At 37.8% G+C, this 19,597-nt stretch overlaps 1 protein-coding gene across 20 annotated transcripts in view; it reads right to left on the reverse strand.

The window, feature by feature from the left end:
• ANKHD1 (ankyrin repeat and KH domain containing 1) overlaps positions 1-19,597 on the reverse strand; it is a 117,087-nt gene that overhangs the window by 37,073 nt on the left and 60,417 nt on the right. For 12 of the 20 annotated variants that reach the window (XM_055811353.1, XM_055811355.1, XM_055811354.1 and 9 more), the window contains exons 11-16: positions 17,877-17,936; positions 13,976-14,063; positions 13,223-13,350; positions 12,915-13,058; positions 12,124-12,226; positions 1,903-2,646 (exon numbers count right to left, since the gene is read on the reverse strand). In XM_055811353.1, coding sequence (XP_055667328.1) covers positions 1,903-2,646; positions 12,124-12,226; positions 12,915-13,058; positions 13,223-13,350; positions 13,976-14,063; positions 17,877-17,936 — 1,267 coding nt within the window. Of the gene's footprint in view, positions 1-1,902; positions 2,647-12,123; positions 12,227-12,914; positions 13,059-13,222; positions 13,351-13,975; positions 14,064-17,859; positions 17,937-19,597 lie in introns of those variants that run through there. The other 8 variants (XM_055811361.1, XM_055811351.1, XM_055811363.1 and 5 more) reach the window with 4 other exon arrangements.

Here is a 19,597-nt window from a genome sequence, read left to right on the forward strand (position 1 = left end):
TCACTCTTTTACACAGTCTGGATTTAAGAAGTGAGCAAAATACCTAATTCTCTTTAAACAACTTTTTTTGGGGGAGGGAAGTAAAACTTGTGAATTTCAGAAGAAAATATACTTCAATAAAGCAACATCAACACATTTTTGTAGAGGCCTCTGGAATAGAACAGCTGAAGTTTCCTCAAGTTGCATTTCTGTAAATACAGTTTCCAACAGTTGTAGAAGAACATGTTATTTGTTTAAATTTTGGAAGTTAGTAAATCTAATTTCTTAGCAAAAACTAAACAATTTCTGAAGATGAAGCAATGTCTATTCAAGATTTTTTTTAAAATTATTTTTAAGATAAAGCTTTTCCGGTTAGTGGCAATCTTTTTTCGAACAGCGCAGTTCTTGCATTCAGCTGATGCAGCAGTTATTCATCTTGGGTGCACTGAGTATTGGAAGTAATACACTACTGCTAACCATGAAAGGGTATATTACTACATGGTCTTGTGTTAGATACGCTGAACTGTCAGCAACAGGAACTACTCCCAAGATTAAGCCCTTGTTGATTATGTTTTGCATTAACCATTCAAATTCTCCTCCTCACACATTCCAATACCAAATCTCAAGTAATAAAAATCAAGAATATTCCAATTGCATTTCTGTTTTAGTGTTGGCCGAATACTCTGAAGAGCACCATACAGTTGGGGGGAGGCACACTATGTCAGAAAAGGGGGAACTAAGGCAATACAAGAGGCTTTCTTTGAATTCCACTGTAGAGCTGAAGGGAGCTGGTACAACACAACACACTTTCATCAACTGTGGTTTCCATGGAGGTTGCGAAGTTGCAGGTAGCCTCAACTTGTATGAGATTGATGCAATTACGATTCTAGAAGCCCACAGGAATGCCTGGCAAAATGTCTTACCACACATTTCTACAGCCTTGAAATGAACATAAGAGGACAGGGCAGTGCCTACCAAGAGGGGGGCAGCGAAGACAGGAAAATAAAGGCTGAGGGACAGACACAAGGTGCAAATAAAAGTGAAGAAACACTGAATTAAAAAACAAAACAAAACCCAAAAACCACAACACACAAAACAAACACCACACCACACACACACACCCCAAAACTACAGACCAGACAACACTGGCTACATCCTACATACCTCCAGCAGCAATATCAATCCTAGCCAAATCCATGAAATTAAGTCAACCAAAATGATACCTCTTTCTCCACAGGAGACTCACACAACCCAATCTGTGGGAACCTCCATTCCTCTTCACACCGTTATCAACAAATGGAAACACGTTTGGACTTTTTGCTTTTCATCCAGAAAAAAGGACACATCTTTTGCCATGTTATATCTAACAAGCAGATATTCCTGTGTAACAACCAGGGTTTAGAGGGTATTCTGAAAACACAAGCCATTACAGAACTGAGTGGTTGTGCATGGATTCCAGGTTGTGTTTAAACTGTAGCAACACCTCAAGCAGCAAGGAGAGAGACATATTTGTCCATACAAGTGACAATAATTTGGCTTTTTCTAGAGATGGCTACTACATTGAAGAAAGTCACTGAGGTATAAGCCTGTATAGAAAATTCTACAGAAGATATAAAAAACTGTCACAGTTTCAGGCCTCCTAATGGGCACTACTAATAACCTGTGATAAGGCTTTTTAAAGCAGCACAGAAAAAGATGAAGCCAAAGGGGCTAAAACAAAGTTTTGCACTTTGGAAAAAAGATATTTAAAAGTCTCATGTTAGAGCTGGAAGTCACTGTTAGGATTAATAGCACTAATCAGGAACTTTATTCTTAAGCAAGTATTCCCAAACTGGAAAACCCCAAGATGTTTCTGGAGGGAAGGAGAGAGAGGGAAACGGAGCACACAAATTAATGCAATAATAGGTACATTTCTTAACCCACCTGCTATTAGGTCATCAAGAGTGTCGGTAAGCGTCTGTGCTGGAGTGGCAACCATTAATCCGTCTGGTTCTTGAACTAAGAGCCCCTGTCCAGCAATTTGCTGCTGCTGTCCTACATTCTGCTGATTCCCTAATGCTTTCTGAAGTTCAAGAGACTCTGTCCCATTATAACCTAAATTACTAGAATAATTACATTGCGGTGCTGGCAAAGGCTGGGTAGGGACAAACTCTATTTGTTCAGCAGGTGGTTGAGACTGTTGTTGCTCATCATCTTTAGACAAGATTGTGTCAGCTTGAGGGAACCCTGAGAAGTTACCCTCTGGCAGACCCTTACTGGCTTCCACTTCTGGGAAGACCCCTGTAAGTGGGCACTGCTGCTGCAGGGTAAGTGCTGTGTCTGTCTGACCTTTGGTCTCCAAATATTCTTTGGTAAACTGCTGTTGGGTTTTCATCTGCAACTGCCTTTCCACCTTCTGCAGCTCCTTCAATATTTTCTTCTTCTTCTGTACTTGTTCTTCTCTGTTCTTTTTAAGTTCTTCAATCTTATCTTTATTTAAAGGTTCACCTTGAATTAATTCCAATGATTTAAGTTGTGCTTTTTCAATAGCACTAATTCTCTGTCCAAGTTCATTCAGCTTGCCTTCAGTCTCTTCTACTATGCATTCCAAAGGCTGGTATGGGTGAAAAGGTGGCAGTAGGTCCTTATCTGCTACCTGCAGGGAACTTGACTTCTGCTTGGATGCACCTAAGCACATGAAAAATGTTTGAAAAAATGCCATGCTGAAGACACCCCAAACCTCCCCTCTCACCCACCAAAAAAAAACCAACAACCAAACAAAAAAAAAAAACAACCAAACAAAAAGAAAACCACCAACCAAAAAAAACCAAACCAAAAAAAACTTTACAACTAACACTGCACATCTGTCAAACCACAGAAAGGTAAACCCTACACTCCATGTTAAGACAAGAAAGGACAAAGCATATAGCTAGATTTTTCAGTATTGATCCTAATATCCCTTTGAACACAGCTATTTTAATCTTAAGGAGTAAGGAACTTTTACGGTTTCTGACACATGACAATGCATCCAGGAAATGCAATCAGCAAGAAGAATAAGGCAATTTAAATAATTTACTGAGTTCCCAAAGTTGTTCTGATGTGTAATTAAACTAAGACCATTTTCCAGAGGCTAACTTCCAACAGCACAGTTAAAACCAAGAGTAATCTGTATTTGAGAGAAGACTAACTCTATAGTAAGATCACTGTTTTGAACTGTAATTGCTCCAAACACTAGAGCATTCCACCTTCATGTTACAAACAGAACCCTGTCAGTACAGACTTAATGTATACAAAAAAATCTTTGGCGATCTAGCACCTTTTTAAAAGTTCTGAGACAAAATTAACAGCTTGCTTGCCTCCCTCTTTCCAGTAACAAATTAACAATTCTGTCACTATTAAGACTTAAAACTTCAATATAAACCTAGCAAGGAACACCAAGCCAGGGCAGTGCTTCTCTGAGAGCTTACTGCCTTCAAGCAAGCCAAAGTTACTTTCCTGAATGCCACACCTGTGAAGCCTCCAGTCAGATCTTGCTCATAGGAATTGATTAAGTGCTGAAATTTTAATTATGACGTCCGTGCAAGAAACTAACTACAAATGTGTAAAGTTTTAGCCTGATCAAATAATTTTCTGCACTAACACTCATTTGCTATACCCAAACAGTGATATCTGTAACTTAAAAAAACCAGACTCATAAAACTAATCATTAAATGGGGAATTAAAATTATGTACAGTTTGAGCCATGGCTTAATAAAGTTACCTACACATCACACAATTAAGTGAAAATCTGAGTGCAGGAATTAAGTGCCAGATCAGTCACTAGCTCTGGAAGGATTAAGTTTCCTCAAACACCGATTTATTTCTCTCTGGGCATTCCTTCACTAAAACACTAATGCAAAAATTACTTCATTTTGCATTGCTGTCAAAACCAGAGTCACATACACCTTACTCTGAAATTAATCTTCTTTTGAGGAACTAACTGAAAAAGCAAACAAATGTGAGAATTTTTTCTTTAAAGAGATTTTTCCCTTATAAAAAGAAAGAATATTAAAATAGAATTGAACCAACTCTGTGCCGAATACCTTCACCAGGCTCTCTGGAGTTAAAGCAAACCATATTCCAAATTTAAGGGAAAAAACAACAATCTTAACCCCAGGAAATATGCCATCATCCCACAAATACTGTCGACACCCTTCAGTAAGCTCTTTTCCAACTTGGTACTTTATACAACTGCCTTGTCAGTAGTTCCAGCTGAATACCTATTCCAATAATTACTATTATTTAGTCTCTGAACTGTGAGTCCCAAGACAATTTTTCAGAAGACAATAAAGAATTTCACTAAAATTTAGCAATAACTTGCTTTGTGCTGACTGGTGGATATTTAGATCAAGCCTGCTATAAGCCACTGGCTATTTGGCTTTGTAGTATACTTAAGAGTTTATATAGTTACCCTTTAAATTTTAAAAAAATGTGCCTTAAGTTTTGCAGACCACTCTTGAAAATTCTATTTTCACTCACTAAAAATGTCTGAAATGCTTGTCTATATCTTTGTTAGAAACTAATAAAAGTTAGTTGCTGTCTTTTGAAACTAAACTGCTCCGCTGCTGAAGCAGCAGAAATGTTATAGAAAGCTAACTGCAAATTAACCCTGCCTTTAAGACACAGCTAAGATGGGAACCCTTCGCACTGCTCTGTTTAATGTCGTTCCTAAGGTTACTGCATCTACCATTTCCATCCTAATGCAAAGTATTCCCACGACCTGGCAGCTCTGGACAGCTTCCATCACTCTGTAGGAAAGAAAGCCTGCAGTTCAAAGAGTCCCCACACAATAAAGTACCAATATTATCCCTCTCAGTAAGTCCCACCTGGGGAGAAAACAAGCCTGTCATAGGAAAACTTCTACAAGCACAAGTAAAGAGCAGAAGTGCAGCCTCGTATGAAGGCTGGGACTCAGCAGAGGAGCCAAGGCCGGTCTCACAGCAAGCAGTGCTCCCCAGACAGCGGGTCAGACCAGAAATGACCACAGAAAGTTGGGACAGTTTCTGAAGACAGACATTAGGAAACCAAGAAGTGAAGCGCTGGGCTCTCAAGTTTCAGAAGAGGTGCAGAGATTTAATTTAATCAGCTTCTAATTAGTTAACTGGGCCATTTTCCAGGTTCCAGATCACCCTTTCCATGCCAGAAAATAGTTGCAACCTGTCTTCTTGGGGATACTGGAGGAGGATGAGCAATAGGAAGAAAGATTGCTAAACCTGACATGCACACCTGAAGAGCCACTTCAGACCAGAGGCGGAGAAGACATTGTTGGCAGCTTTGAATACATAAGCATTGTAATATAATATTATAACATTGGAAGTATTTTAAAGTAACGATTTCCTGTTTTATCCAAATCTCTCTTATAATACTCTGAAAAACACTGTGCCCATTTTAGTAAATAATTCTGAACAAGATACTACTTCATACTTTCACATTTGAAATACGTGAGTGCAGTAAGACTTAAAAATCCAATCACAGGCCAGATAATAATTACTTTAACTTTTTGTCACTGTTCATTTATCTTTTTCGTGGAGCAATCTTGTACACAACTAACCTACCACAAAATTAGAGCTAGCAATATTAAGTAGTCAATCTAGCTTCTAAAGCAACTGTTTTCACCACTTTTAGAGGACTTGTTTAGTATGAAATGAAGACTTGAGGATCAATAAAATCCAGATGTTGCTACACAAACACCCCCTGCCTTCAGGTAATCATGACTGCAGGACAATCAATTGTTCGGTTGGCAGAAAACCCAGAGTGGTTATGGGCACTCCAGGAAAGCCAGAGTAAGAAAATTACTGTTTCCCAATTTATTTTGTGAACAGTAGCATCATTTGCTTTTTTATTTTTATTTCCATATTCCCACAGGTTCTGGTCCCAGTTCGTAACTTGACCAACTCAGACTTCACCACCATTCCTGCAGAGCATGCATCTTCAGCCAGTTTTTTTGACCAGCACACATGACCTGGGGCAAGACCTGGTTTGCACAAACAGAGCTTCCCATCCATTTCTCTGTCTTACTATTTTCTCCAAGAAATGAGAGGTAGATGTTTCCTAGAGAAAACTCCTGTACTTCTCCCATGCACTGCAGATAATCTCTTAAGTACCTGAGTTGGAATAGTCCATTCACCCAGATAAGCCTCCCACAAGCACCATTACTGGTCTCTTGACCACCCAATATTATGTAGGGAGGACTGCATTACCAGTTTTTAATGACTTCCGGCTGCAAGTAACATTTAAAGGTCCTAGACACTGAACAAAAGTTTGAAAAAATAACCTTCATATTCATAATCCTCAGATAGCTCTCCTAAGCAATTAAACTCTTCTAATTTGAATTTGCTTAAAACATATTCACTCTTTATAGGGTTGCTGTTTATGAACAAGTCCAACACCATATTTCATCCCGAGTGCTTATGATTCATTCTCGAGGAACTTGCTCTTCTAGCCCTGGCTTCTAACCCTTAGGATGTCACCTTCTCCCAGGAAAGAAGTAATTTATATGCCCTTTCGCAATGAATGGAGTAGCACAGATGAGATGCTACTGGTCCAAAATAAACCTAGCTAAAACTAGCTTATTGACTCCAATGACATTGTTATTAGATGTACTACCTACATTTGCTAACACTCAAATCACGGTCTCATACTGTACAGTGGTAGCACAGGCAAGTATTTGCACTGTCCCCTGCAAGTGTGACTGAGATATATACTCTAAGGAAGCATTCAAGAAACATGAAGTACACAAGTAAGTTTCTTACTTAAACAAAGCCTAGTTCAGATCTTACCCTAAAAGCACTAACTGATCAATTAGCAAGGACAGACATTTGTTGTATTTTAGAGCAAGCAACAGAGGTTTAAGAAAAAGTACTGCTTTATTTTTAAGCCCTTTTCAAAAAATTAGAAAGACCCAAGAATTTTGTTGGGTTGTGTTGTTTTTTTACAATCCATCATACTCATCAGAAAGTTTCTGGCAACACAACTTGCATTTCAGGTTAGTGGTTTTCACCTTGGCCACCATCTGAATTTGTTGTATTATACTTCACTTTTTATTAGATTAAATTCTGGGACTTGCTGACAGCTCCTCAATCTCTGGAGTTGTTAATTTATTTTTTTTTAAAAAAAAAAAGAGATTAAAAAAATTGATCCAAATCCAAACAGTTAAATTCCAAAAGATTTTTCCAGCGTTAAAAAATGATAGTAAGAAAAAGGTCAATTGTAAGATACACATTTGTACATTCAAATATATCTTCTCTGCTGGAACTGATGCCTAGTATATAAATCTGTATGAATCACCATGTCATCCTGATACATAATATTACTTAGAACTTAAACCAACCAACTAAAAACACAAAAAGCAAACAAAATCAAACAAAACCCACCCCAAAACCAACCACCCCAAAAGCAAAAACCAAACACAAACCAACCAACCAAAAAACCAGATTCAGTCTGTTCCTCACTTCACAAAAGACAGATATCAGGAAACAAATCCATACTACAACCTCTGTGTTGTTTTTTTTTAACAGAATTGCTTCTTCACTGTTTTTGCAGTTTAGGTTTTTTTAAAACTCTGATTTCACTCAAAGTTGAGAGTTAGATTTGCAGTCTGCAATTAAAATTCACCAGCCTTATCAACTGGAATAAGATGAGCTCAACATTGAATTTTCACCAAAGTTCTGTATTTAACTACTACATATGAGTAAGAAATTCAGCTCTAAGAACCTGGGGCAACAATCAGTCAATCCGAATACACACAAAGTACAATAGTATATAATCTTGCTAATTAGGCAACAAAAAAAAAACTCTACCTTTCCCAAGTAAATCAATCTGCTGCATAGTTTTTAATACATATTTAATTCTTCTTTATAAAGGACAGGACAATCTGTGGAGGGCTGTATGGTCAGAGGAGTTTGCATTTTCACTACATGGTTCATGCTGTGAACCATGCAGTATTTTTGCCAATCTTTATCAATCCTGCAACTGTTTATATGGAAAACTTGCAGGGAATAGGTGTAATATTAACCAAAAGGCAATGGTTACATGGTTGAAACCAAGCCAAACTTAACTCAATTTTCTGACATTCAAAAATTTGAGTTACTTTCCAATCTCAGTCTTCTTCCAAAGTTTCCTCTGGTGGCTTGACAGTATCTAAATGGAAAATTGCTAAGATGTAATTAAATTAGTCAGTGGCAAGGTGGCTGAAGCTTCAAAGGAGCAGAATTTCATGAACTACCATGAAAAGATTTCTATAATCTTGTGCTCTTGGGGACCTACATGTGTCTTGTTTTTAACTCATCTGCCTGCACTACTAAAGATTCGCATAAAAGAATAACAAGTCTTTAAGTCTACTAAGAAAGCATTAATGAAGTTAGAAAGCTCCTGGACAACCAGGTCAGCTGCTGACCCAGGCAGAAAATATGGAGAAAATGGCAAGAGTTAATCAGAAGATGCTGAGGCACGTGAAACAATGAGTAGACAGCTGGACTGTACACTAGAGAAGTCTGAAAGGAGTCAGAATGGAAAAGCAAGAATGTCATCTTGCCTTCTTAATGCCTTCACCCCAGTGAGGACAATATAATCTTTCTAGTTCGGTTAACCTGGACCCTATTTCAATTAAATCATACATTTATGAGATCTCTGTCAGTATATAACTCAGTATGAGGCACAGAAGACAGATACTGCATTAAAATGTATTTCATGAATTTGTAGCTATTAAAGTTACATAGAGTTTCATTTTATTTCCTTTCTCCAAGCCATTACTGTTAGACTTAGCGTGAGGATACAGGGAATATTGCATACTGAAGGTCTAACTTAAAAAGCTTACAGATTCCAAAACTCCTACTCAACTTCAAGGGAAGGCTGGTCTCCTTCCCAGGGATCAAAGGCATATGTGGGCAGCTTTCACATGACTAACTTAAGCCTATTAGGTCTTGCAGAATTCTAAACAAACATGCACGCCAAATGAGAAACACTGCAAGTTACTACCCACTTAAAAGCAACAGCAGAGAAGTCTAATGACAGCACATTGATAGGTTTTAAGCACTCAGTTAACACAATTAGTTCATTTGTAAGCACTATTTCAGATTAGCGATGAAATAAAACAAATCTGGAGAAAAATATACAAAATAACTGATACCTCAGCCTGCAAAAATAGACCACTTTAAAATTTGACATAGTTCAAATATGTTGACTAAAGAAAACCACTCTGATGCTTCCCACCAGCTTCCTGAGCTCCCCCTTGTTGCACTAGCATGTTTGTTTCTCAATGATGTTCTAAAAACATACCATGGGTTCAAGCCACTCCGCTCACCAGGCACACTCTGCAAAAGACTAAGGCAGAATCACAAACACCAATGGGAGCTTCAAATCTTGCTCTTATTAAAAACATTAGCTTGCATTTATAAACTAGACACAATTATCAATGGCAACACTATTACAACAGCCGATTTCCTGAAAGAATCCAACAACATTCCTTTTGACCACTTTAGGTGCTGGGCATTAAGACCCCCCTCACCCCAGGGAACCAGATGCAAGGGCACTTGAAGCTGCATCATAGCCACTGTGCTTTACACCTCCCTCACAGTGTAAATCAGGAGAGACCCACTGGTCCTGCAGAAATAGCACATTTGTTTTACCTAGTCAAAAGACTCTGTGTTGAGCTGCTGCATCAGAACTGGTACATGCTGCTGAGCAATTCTGACTGTGTTCAAACAAGGGCAGCAGCAAATACAAAACACCAAGGTAGGTATTTCCTGCCTCTCCCCCATGAAAGCACAAAGAGCTGAACTTCACTGGGATTTCACTTTTACGTGGACACAACAGACACATGCTAAACAGTGCACTAAAAAACAATCCTTTCTAAGCACCTAAGAGTTGAAATCTGTTCAGTCCTGTGAACTAATTCTGCCCCATCTTTCACTTGGTTTTTCTTCAGGTCTTTAGGAGGTTGCCATCTTTGCATATCACCTTTTCAGAGTCTCTCTAGATCACCATCAGCTCCGAAATGTTTCTCTTTCCAGTTGCTGAACATTTATGTTGAATAATTATTCTGGCAAAGCATTTAAATGGCAACTATTCCACATGTCTTCTTACTTTACTGAAGATTAACAATGTAATTCAAAAGTAGATCATAAATTCCTCTTGAAAAATCTCAAACCATATTTGAATCGTAACAGTAACATACAAGTGTATTCTAGTTTTACACCTGATTTGCCAAGAACTCTTTCAGAAACAAGCTGTTACTATTGCATTTCTTGCAAAATCAATACAGGTCTTTAAAAACTAGACCATGTTGAGATTAAGAAGGCTTGGTGCTCCTCTCCCTCCTCAAAGCAGTTAAGAGTTCATACAAAAACTCAGGGGGCTACTTCAAACTGTGAAGCAAGAAATTTGTCTTCCCCAGGATAAACAATTGCCTTACATAAGAACTTAAAGACTGTTCCTTCCCATGGAAATAATGAACACGCCTCTATTTGTACTCTCTTGCTCTTTGTCTCCCGAAAAGCCTAATGATGAAAGTCTGGGATATTAAAACCATGCGTGTATAACAAGAATGGAAGTTCTGCAAAGAACACTAAGTCTATCACAGTTAAAGTAGCAGAGTGGTATCACTACAATGATCACACAGTGTTTATCACCAAAATACCATTTTTCCCTTAAAGATCTGAGATACACAACAGCTTTGCACACAGTTTTCAGGAATGCTTCATCAGCCCAATGACACATCTGGGATTGTTACATCCCTTGCAACACATCACAGATTAGTTTTGCTGACATGCACGAAGCACGTCCTGAAACACTGAGAACAATTGCATCTCCCTTGTGCCAGTTCAAACAACACAGAACTGCTAAAAACATACCTGAAGTATATGCTGACATTTGAAATAAGTTTTTTAAAAAGTTATTTCTTAAACTACAATCAACTATTTGGTTTTCATAATTTAAGTAACATGAGCCTTCAAGCTTTTAACTTTAGTCTTCTGACTCAGTATCATTTAATCTTCCATTGATTCCCTTGCATTACAAAATCTACTTCCAGAACACAAATCCACGTTGCAATACTAAGTTATTTAATTTTAAGGGCACACATGCTGGTATATAGCTTTTTGCTGTTATATAGCTTTTCCTGCTGAACCAGAAGCTGCATGTTCTTTTCATTTGTTTGGTACATGTTTTTATGAAATCCAAAATACCAAGTTTGCATCCTAGGAAAATAATACAGTAACTGCACTTGTGAAGTCACACTCATGGCACATATGCATGGATAGTGTCATGGCTGCACACTGAAACACCATCAGCTATGCAATTTTTTTTTCGTCTCTGCATTTGTGCCTCTGGGGGGTTTTTTTGTTTGTCTGTTTTAGGAAGCACCAAGCACTTCCAGAATAAAGGAATTGCATAAAGCTAGCTAATAGAGCTTTGGATAATATTTAATATCCCCTGTCCAAAACTGTAAATCATTAGGAGTTGCAGTTTTTAACTTTCCACTGAGAATCTGCTTCTGTTTCTGAGCTGACTTAGCAGGTACAAAGAATTCGTTACAGAATTCACAGATGGAAATGAACTGCTAAATTTGCCATTTAATGACTGCAAATAGTTTTAACCAGTCAGTTCAACCATGTTAAAAGCAAAAACCCTGATGTTACAATTACTTACAAGAGTACTATTAGAAATACAAGAAAAATTCTCCTGTAAGCAGATCTGCACTGCCATTTTACAGTGCCAATGTGTTTGCATTGCTACTGTAGAAACAGAAAAAAGTTTATATATCAGGTTCATGGATAATAGTTGTGACTATTCTAGATGGCCAACATACAATATTCAAAAATTCACATCATACCTAGAATTTATTAATGTTTTTTCTAATCAGTCTGCAGGATGGCAGTTAATGCAGTCATTTTCTTCCAAAAAATCAGAATAAGCATAATAAAATTAGAATAACCAGTGTTATTACACAGTAGAATACAAGAAAATAAGCAAAAACTATGTACTACATAAAATACTTTTCAGTTATACTTCATTAGAAGTATTCAAAAATCGATGGAGTGGACTATACTGTGCATAAGCTCTAATAAAATTGTCCCCAGCCTACCAGTTTCCAAAATGCATATACTCTCTAAGTGGCTACATACTAACCTTTCACAACTCCCAAAAGAGGTGGCGAGCTCTCTTGAGGGGTTCTGTCAGGTTCCTGGGGAGGTACAACCATAGCAAGTGTATGCACCGGTACGCGTGGAACCTTAAAAACAAAGCCACAGACACACACACTGATTAAAAAAAAAAAACACCTTTTGAATGGACCAGAGGTTGGAAGTGTAATACAAAAATACATAATCTACAGTGGACCTCCATTCCACTCTTCCCAAACTGTGTACGCTATGCTGCCTCTTAGAATGACCTATCCTGTGCTATTTTATTATGGGTATTATGTCAAAGTTAACTACATTACTCTTCACAAAATCTCGGGCTGCGTAGGCTGGAAAATTGTTAAAAATCTTTAGGCTTTTAATCTACTAACTCCACTGGGAAGTTACCTCTCCGCCTTGCAGAATTCTAAATTTACACAATATATTTTCTTTCAAACAACAAACAAAATCTGGAACATTTGAGGGTGCAATCACAAGGATTTAGAACTATTGAAACAAAATACCAAGCAAATGCAACCAAGAATATAATACTCTTTTGAGGTACTAGGGTTTAGGAGTATCCTGTCTAAGCAGCAGAAAAGGGAGCAAGGTTCATGCACTCTTCAGGACACTGCGCAGACATCACCAACCAACTTCCTCAGTCTACCACTTTCAAATGTGCAGACTTTTTTTTTTTTTTTAGTTCTTTCCATTGTATGTGTTCACATCTAAATAAACATCTACTAAGTGTTTCTTTACAACATACAAGGTGATATTTTATAAAAATTCCTCATTCCTTACCTGAGACTGATCCTGAGATGGAGGTGTGAGTTGAGACAAGTCTGCTGCAGGAACTGACAAAACATTGTTTGGGTAATCCAGCAAGTAAGAAACAACATTTGTATGTCCTCCTTTGGCAGCTTCAATGAGCATTGTTGAGCCATCCTGAAGTGAGATTTTGAAAATAAAGTCAGAAGATGAATTCTGCTACCTGGTGTAGCACACAAGATATTAATTAGACCATTTAAAATTACACATTTACTAATCCATTAAATCAATTACATGGTTCTTTCAGTATCAATGATAAATACATATTTTTAAGTGAATACCTTGAGTCGATGAGTAGGGTCTGCACCGTGAGCCAGAAGGAGCTCAACAACCGCCAGATGACCTCCTGCACATGCCAGTGACACCACCGTGTGGTCATTATTAGCTGTAGCTCTGTTAACGTTGGCACCTATAAAAAGATGATCTCAGAATTAAACAAGGAAATTCTTTAAAAGAAAGTATCAAGTAGTACAGTATTGTCTGGAATAGGATAAACCTTTCTAATCTTCCTAATTCATACACACTTCTAGGATAAAAGAAGGGTTTTTGAATAACTGACGGCTTCTACACATCATCTTCCTCATCTTGTAAAGACAATGCAGCAATGACAGTAACAGTGGGCCTCCTAAGTGGTAAGAGAGGGAACACTTACGGTGTAAAAAGCACTAACTTTCAAATTTTAATTCTAAGCATTTATCAGTATCACTACATGGTATAATTTTTACTGTTTCAGACAGTAATTGAGGATGTGTTTTTGCTGAAGGAGGGAGTAATTTTTTTAAAAAAAAACTGATAATGTTTGCTGTACTTCAAATCTATTTATTGATCTATATAACAGAGTAGGAAAAGTAATAGCAAAATATTTTGTGATTCATTGTATCATGAACCAAGTAAAATTCAAAACACCCTTAATGGTTTGACAAATGCTCAAATACATATAATCAGACTAATTCTTAAGAAGGATCACAAACATGCAGAATTGTAAAGTGGCATTTTAAGGTTTTTAGATTAGTTAATTTAAACCAGTATTTTACCTTTGCTAATAAGGAATTGCACAGTGCATAAGTGACCAGCTCGTGCAGCCTTCATTAGTGGGGTTCTTCCACCTTCGGATTCATGCTCCTATTGTAAAGAAGAAATACCATTGTTTCAGCTTTTGAACCATCTCATGAAGGGACCAGAATTACCTGTTTCAGTAGAAGATCTCTCTTACAAACTGACTGTAACCAATACTAACTGACTGGAATAAATTTTCATTCTACCTTAAATATTGAATCACATTGTAATTTAAATCACATTGTAATGTACAAAACATTAAGACCACATCCATACCGTTATCACACAAGGAAGCTTCCCTACTCACATACCCAAATGTGTTCATTTGCATAACATACTGAGAACAGTAATATCTTGTTTCCTCCTCAGAAAGGGATCACTATTGAACACAAATATCATCCAGCATCAGGAAGTATACAAACAACTATGAACTGATGTGCAACAGTTCTGAAAGCTGTCACATGCTGCATGCCAGACCTTTAGAACTGCAATAATGTCTGAATTGCAGACAATATTTTTAAAGCAGAGAAAAGGACCAGCAATAAAAATGAGACAAATCACTGCAGGTCACAAAAAAAATCTCTGAATAAAAAGACTGGAGAATAAAGCAGAAAGATGACAAAAGGATGACACAAACCAACAAAAAAGGAATGAATGACAATAACAATTTTTCTAATTTAAAAGACTGCTGAATACTGGAAAGACGTGGTTGAATACAACTGTATTAGAGAAGTTACAGAACTAGAAAATTTGCCTGCTATGTAGACATGATCAATACCACAAAGAATGCTGACTAATATATATCAACCCTCCTGTAGCAACAAGGGGAGAAAACATCACCTTCCTGAGAGTGTATTTGAACTCTGAATATTAGTCTGATCAATAATACATTAAAACTGTGGGGGTTTGTAATTAAATATGCAGGAAGCCAAGCTCTAAATTCACTATTTACTTCTGGAATTGCATGTATACCTGACAGTGAAAGTTAACATTTAGTACTGGCAACAGATGATACTTCTGTTTACAAATATAAAAGGACAAGAATAGATCTAATAAAACAAATCAACTCCTTCCTGTAGCTTCAGTATTCCTGAAAAGGCTGCATATGTCCTTTCACATATGGCTTGCTTTGGTTGCAAGCTGCACCTTAACTTTCTGTTCATACACATAAGGAAGTACTCTCTTGACTGACTCTTCTATTGGAGAGTGACCCTGTGCAGAAAACATAAAACCAACCTTTGCCATAACAGGGGTTACCCTAACCCTTCTCCTCTTACGTGCTTTGGAAAGAGCAGAAACTCTCTGCTCCTGCACCTTCATAAGAACTTTGTATTACTGTACACTGCTTTAACAAACATTTAAACTCCACGTTAGTGCTCCGATTTCTTTGCTTACTTGGTAATATAATGCTCACAGGCAGATAGGAAGCCTCACAGACCTATACTGAAGTAGCTTTTTTTAATTTACTAAGTAGATTCCATTCCCAGGGCATATGACTGCTTAGCTGTCGATAAATATATGCATGCTTTTGGATTGTCTGATGTCAGAAGTATTTGCAGGACATGTAAAGCATATGTTAATATGTGGCCCTATGATGTACCAGAATTACTAGTATGCCCTGGAGCTCTGATGCTTAGATTCTGTTCTTCGGCATAGTTCTTCCTTCCTCAGCCACTGCCAATAGATCATAAAAAGCCAGACGCTGCCATTTGCCTTATGCACAGTAAACCCCTGGTACTGCTGGCAAATCACTCACAAAGCAACTACAGATGCAAAGAACTACTCGGTGCCACTTCACTCACTGAGCAGGACGAGAACATTACTGCCCAAACAATTTGATACGCATTTCTAAATCCCCATTGATGCAACAGCAAAGATGGCAAGAAGAAACATTTATTTGGCCATTAGATCATCTTAGCTACATAGATTCAAGACAGTAAAAAGTCATCCTATATTGCATTTAAAGGTAGCATTTCAGATAACTAGCAGTAAAATATTATTTGCAACATTCTCTATTCCTAACAGACTTCAACAGTGCAGTCTTAAATAGGGATGTCAGGAGGCTTCCTCATTTAAATGCAATGCAGTTACTCTGCCCAGTTTAACCGTCACTTCATCAAGGGGGCAGAACTTAATCCTCAACTATTATACACTTCAAATACTTGCAGTACCACACACATCAGTCCAGTCAAACCAAGCCATTTGTGTGCCCACCTGCTGTAGATCTTCACAAATCACTGCATTTTGATGGTATTTTTCACATTGGAAGACAGAAATGCATATTTTATTTTAAGGTGAAATTAATCCTATTACTTCAGCACTTTATTTAGCACTAACAAAGGCCAGCAGATAGCATCAACTCAAGCTTTAAGGGAAAACAGCTGGAACAAACCAAAACAAGCAGTTAAGACAGTGCAGTGCCTTTGTCTACTCACATCCTTTCTTTTACCTAGAACAGCCATAAATTTCAAGTATTTTCTAGCTGTGGTAGGTAATCAAAATCACGACAGAGAACATAAAAGCTGTCAAAAAGCATCCTCCATTCAGCCTTCCAATGCACTACTTTCTTGTTTTAACATGAAGTACATGGAAATGCTTATTTTGTAAGAACAAAAATTAGCATGGAGTGCTTGTCGCCAAAGAAAATTTCCCTAGCTATCTGCACTGTAGGACTCTTCACTGCTCCAATCCTAAGAAAGTGCAGTTAATATGATCAGAAAGAGGTATAAAGAACACCTACAACAGTTGTGACTAGAAAAGCCATTCCCTAACTTAACTGATGTGCTCTCCTGCTAGTACTGCTTCAACACAAGGAACACCTGAGAAGAATTTTCTGTAGATTTGGGTACCAGATAGGAAGCAAGCGGAAAGCGAGAGTATAACCCAGCTCAGGTACAAGTTTACATTATCTGCACCTCTTCCACTGGGACTCAAAATGGAGGAGAGAATCCAGTCAGTAATAATTATTTTCTTTCTAGACAAATCAATACTCCAGAGAGCAGAGCAAAAGCAGAGTCATCAGAAGCATCTTACGACAACCATTGATTTTTTAATATTTTTTTTATTCTTAAGTTTGAGTTCTCAAGTTTGAGAATTTTAGGCAGTTCCAAGGTCAGCTACACAAGGGCGCACACACACACACACACTATTACTCCCCTTGGTTCACAAGTATTCACGGTTGGCAAGTACTATTCATCAGGATATATTTTTTTTGTGTTTGTTTCCAATGCTGTATGTTATTTTAAAGTTCTAGAACAAAATCTGCATTTTCAAAGTAAAGGTCCAACTGCTCTCTTCAATTCTTTAACAAGCTTGTATCATCCATGACAACAGGGAATATTTAATGGAAATCTAAATGTTATTCTAACCAAAATTATCTAGATGAAGTTTTTGATGCAAGACAACAGCCAAACAATACCATTCTTAACACTATGCCACTTTGCTGATTTTCAAGATTGAACTCCTATCAAGAGATACAGTATTCTAGCAGTCACCAACCTAACTATCCCAGATATAAATAAACTTCCTGAGATATGGAGCAAACCAGCAGAGGCACCTAGAACTCAGCCAGGCCTCTAGTTTAAAGTATCTGAAAAGGGAAGACCTTACAGGAAGCTAGATATACGCTAACAGACTTAACATAACTACTTATACTAACATACTCTGTGAGATAACTTACTGGATTTGTGAAGGTTGAGATACCGTAAAAACAGGGGTTTAGAAAACCCAGCAGAAGGGAAAATGCAGGACAAAGATGACATGTCTGGTCTACACAGCAAGTGCTTGCGTTTTTGAAGAAAATTAAGTGCCTTAAAGCCATGCTTGTCATTAGCATGTATCCTGAGGCTGCAGCTTACAAGCATCAAAGGCCAACCTCACCTGATGCTTGCCCGGCTCTATGCCCTCCAAAATTGTCTTCTTTAAGTCCTCCTGCTTGTCCTGCGGAAGGAAAAAGAAGAACTCACGGCTCTTGTTCTACAAATAAATGTTGTTCTTGGTCATGAAGACCTGGAATGCGAACTTACATGGATCAGATCCACCAGCTGAAAACTGTTTGCTGAAATTTGGCAAGCAAGCACAAAGGTAAGACCAAGCAATGCAGCTGTTGCCAGTTAAGACTGGCAACACAAGCCATTCAGATTCATAAAGACAGCACAAAGGTCATACGCAGCATCTCGTTAAATACAAGATGACTTTTTGTTCACTACTGGCAAAAGAGAGGATTTCATTGTATTTTGCACTATCCAGATGCAACACAACATCCAAAAGGTGTTAACTACAAATACTAGCTTCACACATCCTTCAAAAGCAAAAGACTGTGGTCCAAGTCTAAAAGGACCTGAAATCCCAGACTTTCATGATGGTTCAAGAAACAGCATGGAAAAACATGGTAACTTCTCAGATCCCTCACTGTAACAACAACATAGCTATCTCCAGCACAGTTTCATTCAAATCCATACAGTGTTGGCTACTTTTGTAGATATTTAAATGCTCCCTTATGCACACTGCATCAAACATGCAGTGTGCCACACACATAAAGAAAAGTGAGTTTTTAATTAAGGAGCTACATTAGTGTGAGGGATGTTATCAGCTGAAGGCAAAGCAATGATCCCTGCAATGCCAAAAACATCTGTCAAAATATTCTGTCATAGGGGAAGAATCAATAGGTAGTTTGTCGTGCCTGTTTTTTGTGGCTTTTTGGTTTTGGTATTTTGTTTGTTTGTTTGGGGGGGTTTGGTTTTGTTTACCACCACCTCAACTGGAGTTATATGGATGACAGGTAGCCAGTTTTAGTCTTTTAAGGAAAGCCATGCATGGAATTTTAACAAGTGGAAAGAGCTTTGGGGAAAGCTTGAGAGTGTAAAACGAGAAGAACGCAAAGATGAAGCTGCCCTCTGGGGTTCTCCTTCCATCTCTCAATTTCAGCATAAAAGCACTTTTATATCTACTTGTAGTAGAAAGATAAACTCCATCACTAGACCAACTCTCTGTGCAGCAGAGACTCACGTACAGCTGCAAGGCAGCCAAGATTAGAAAATACCAATTTAAAATCCTTTTCTTTACTTCCCAGCTGAGAAAAAAGCTGGGATTTTCTCACCGTCAAAAAAGTGAACAATCTTTCTTTTGTTTTCAGCTACCATGAAACAGGCAAAGATACAACCACCTGGTCAAGAGCAAATGGAATCTCCATTGCGCAGCATTTCACCCAGGTTTGATTTTACATTCAAAGGGAACAGGTATCCAAACTGACAGTGTTAGTTGATAGGAAGGTATACAGCTTAAAAGCAGGGTATTACCTCTCATTAAGTATCACCAATACTCTTTGTGAGCTTTACAGTCCTTAATCTAGCTCCTGCGGGAACATACATGCACAAGGCATGTCTTAACCTTTTGCAAGGTTTGAAATAAAGGTAACTGCTACTAAAGACAAAGACGACTGAGAAGAAGAAGAAGAAAATAGTAATTCGAAACCTTACAGGGAAACAAGTCTCCTTACCACACAGGTAAATAACTGTATTACTGAAGCACTGGTTATTTTTTCCTGCAGCTATTAAACAGAACCACCAATTAGAAAAAATGCTTTTATCAAATCATATTTC

The sequence above is a fragment of the Falco peregrinus genome, chromosome 8, assembly GCF_023634155.1.
Source record: "Falco peregrinus isolate bFalPer1 chromosome 8, bFalPer1.pri, whole genome shotgun sequence".
Taxonomy (NCBI): domain Eukaryota; kingdom Metazoa; phylum Chordata; class Aves; order Falconiformes; family Falconidae; genus Falco; species Falco peregrinus.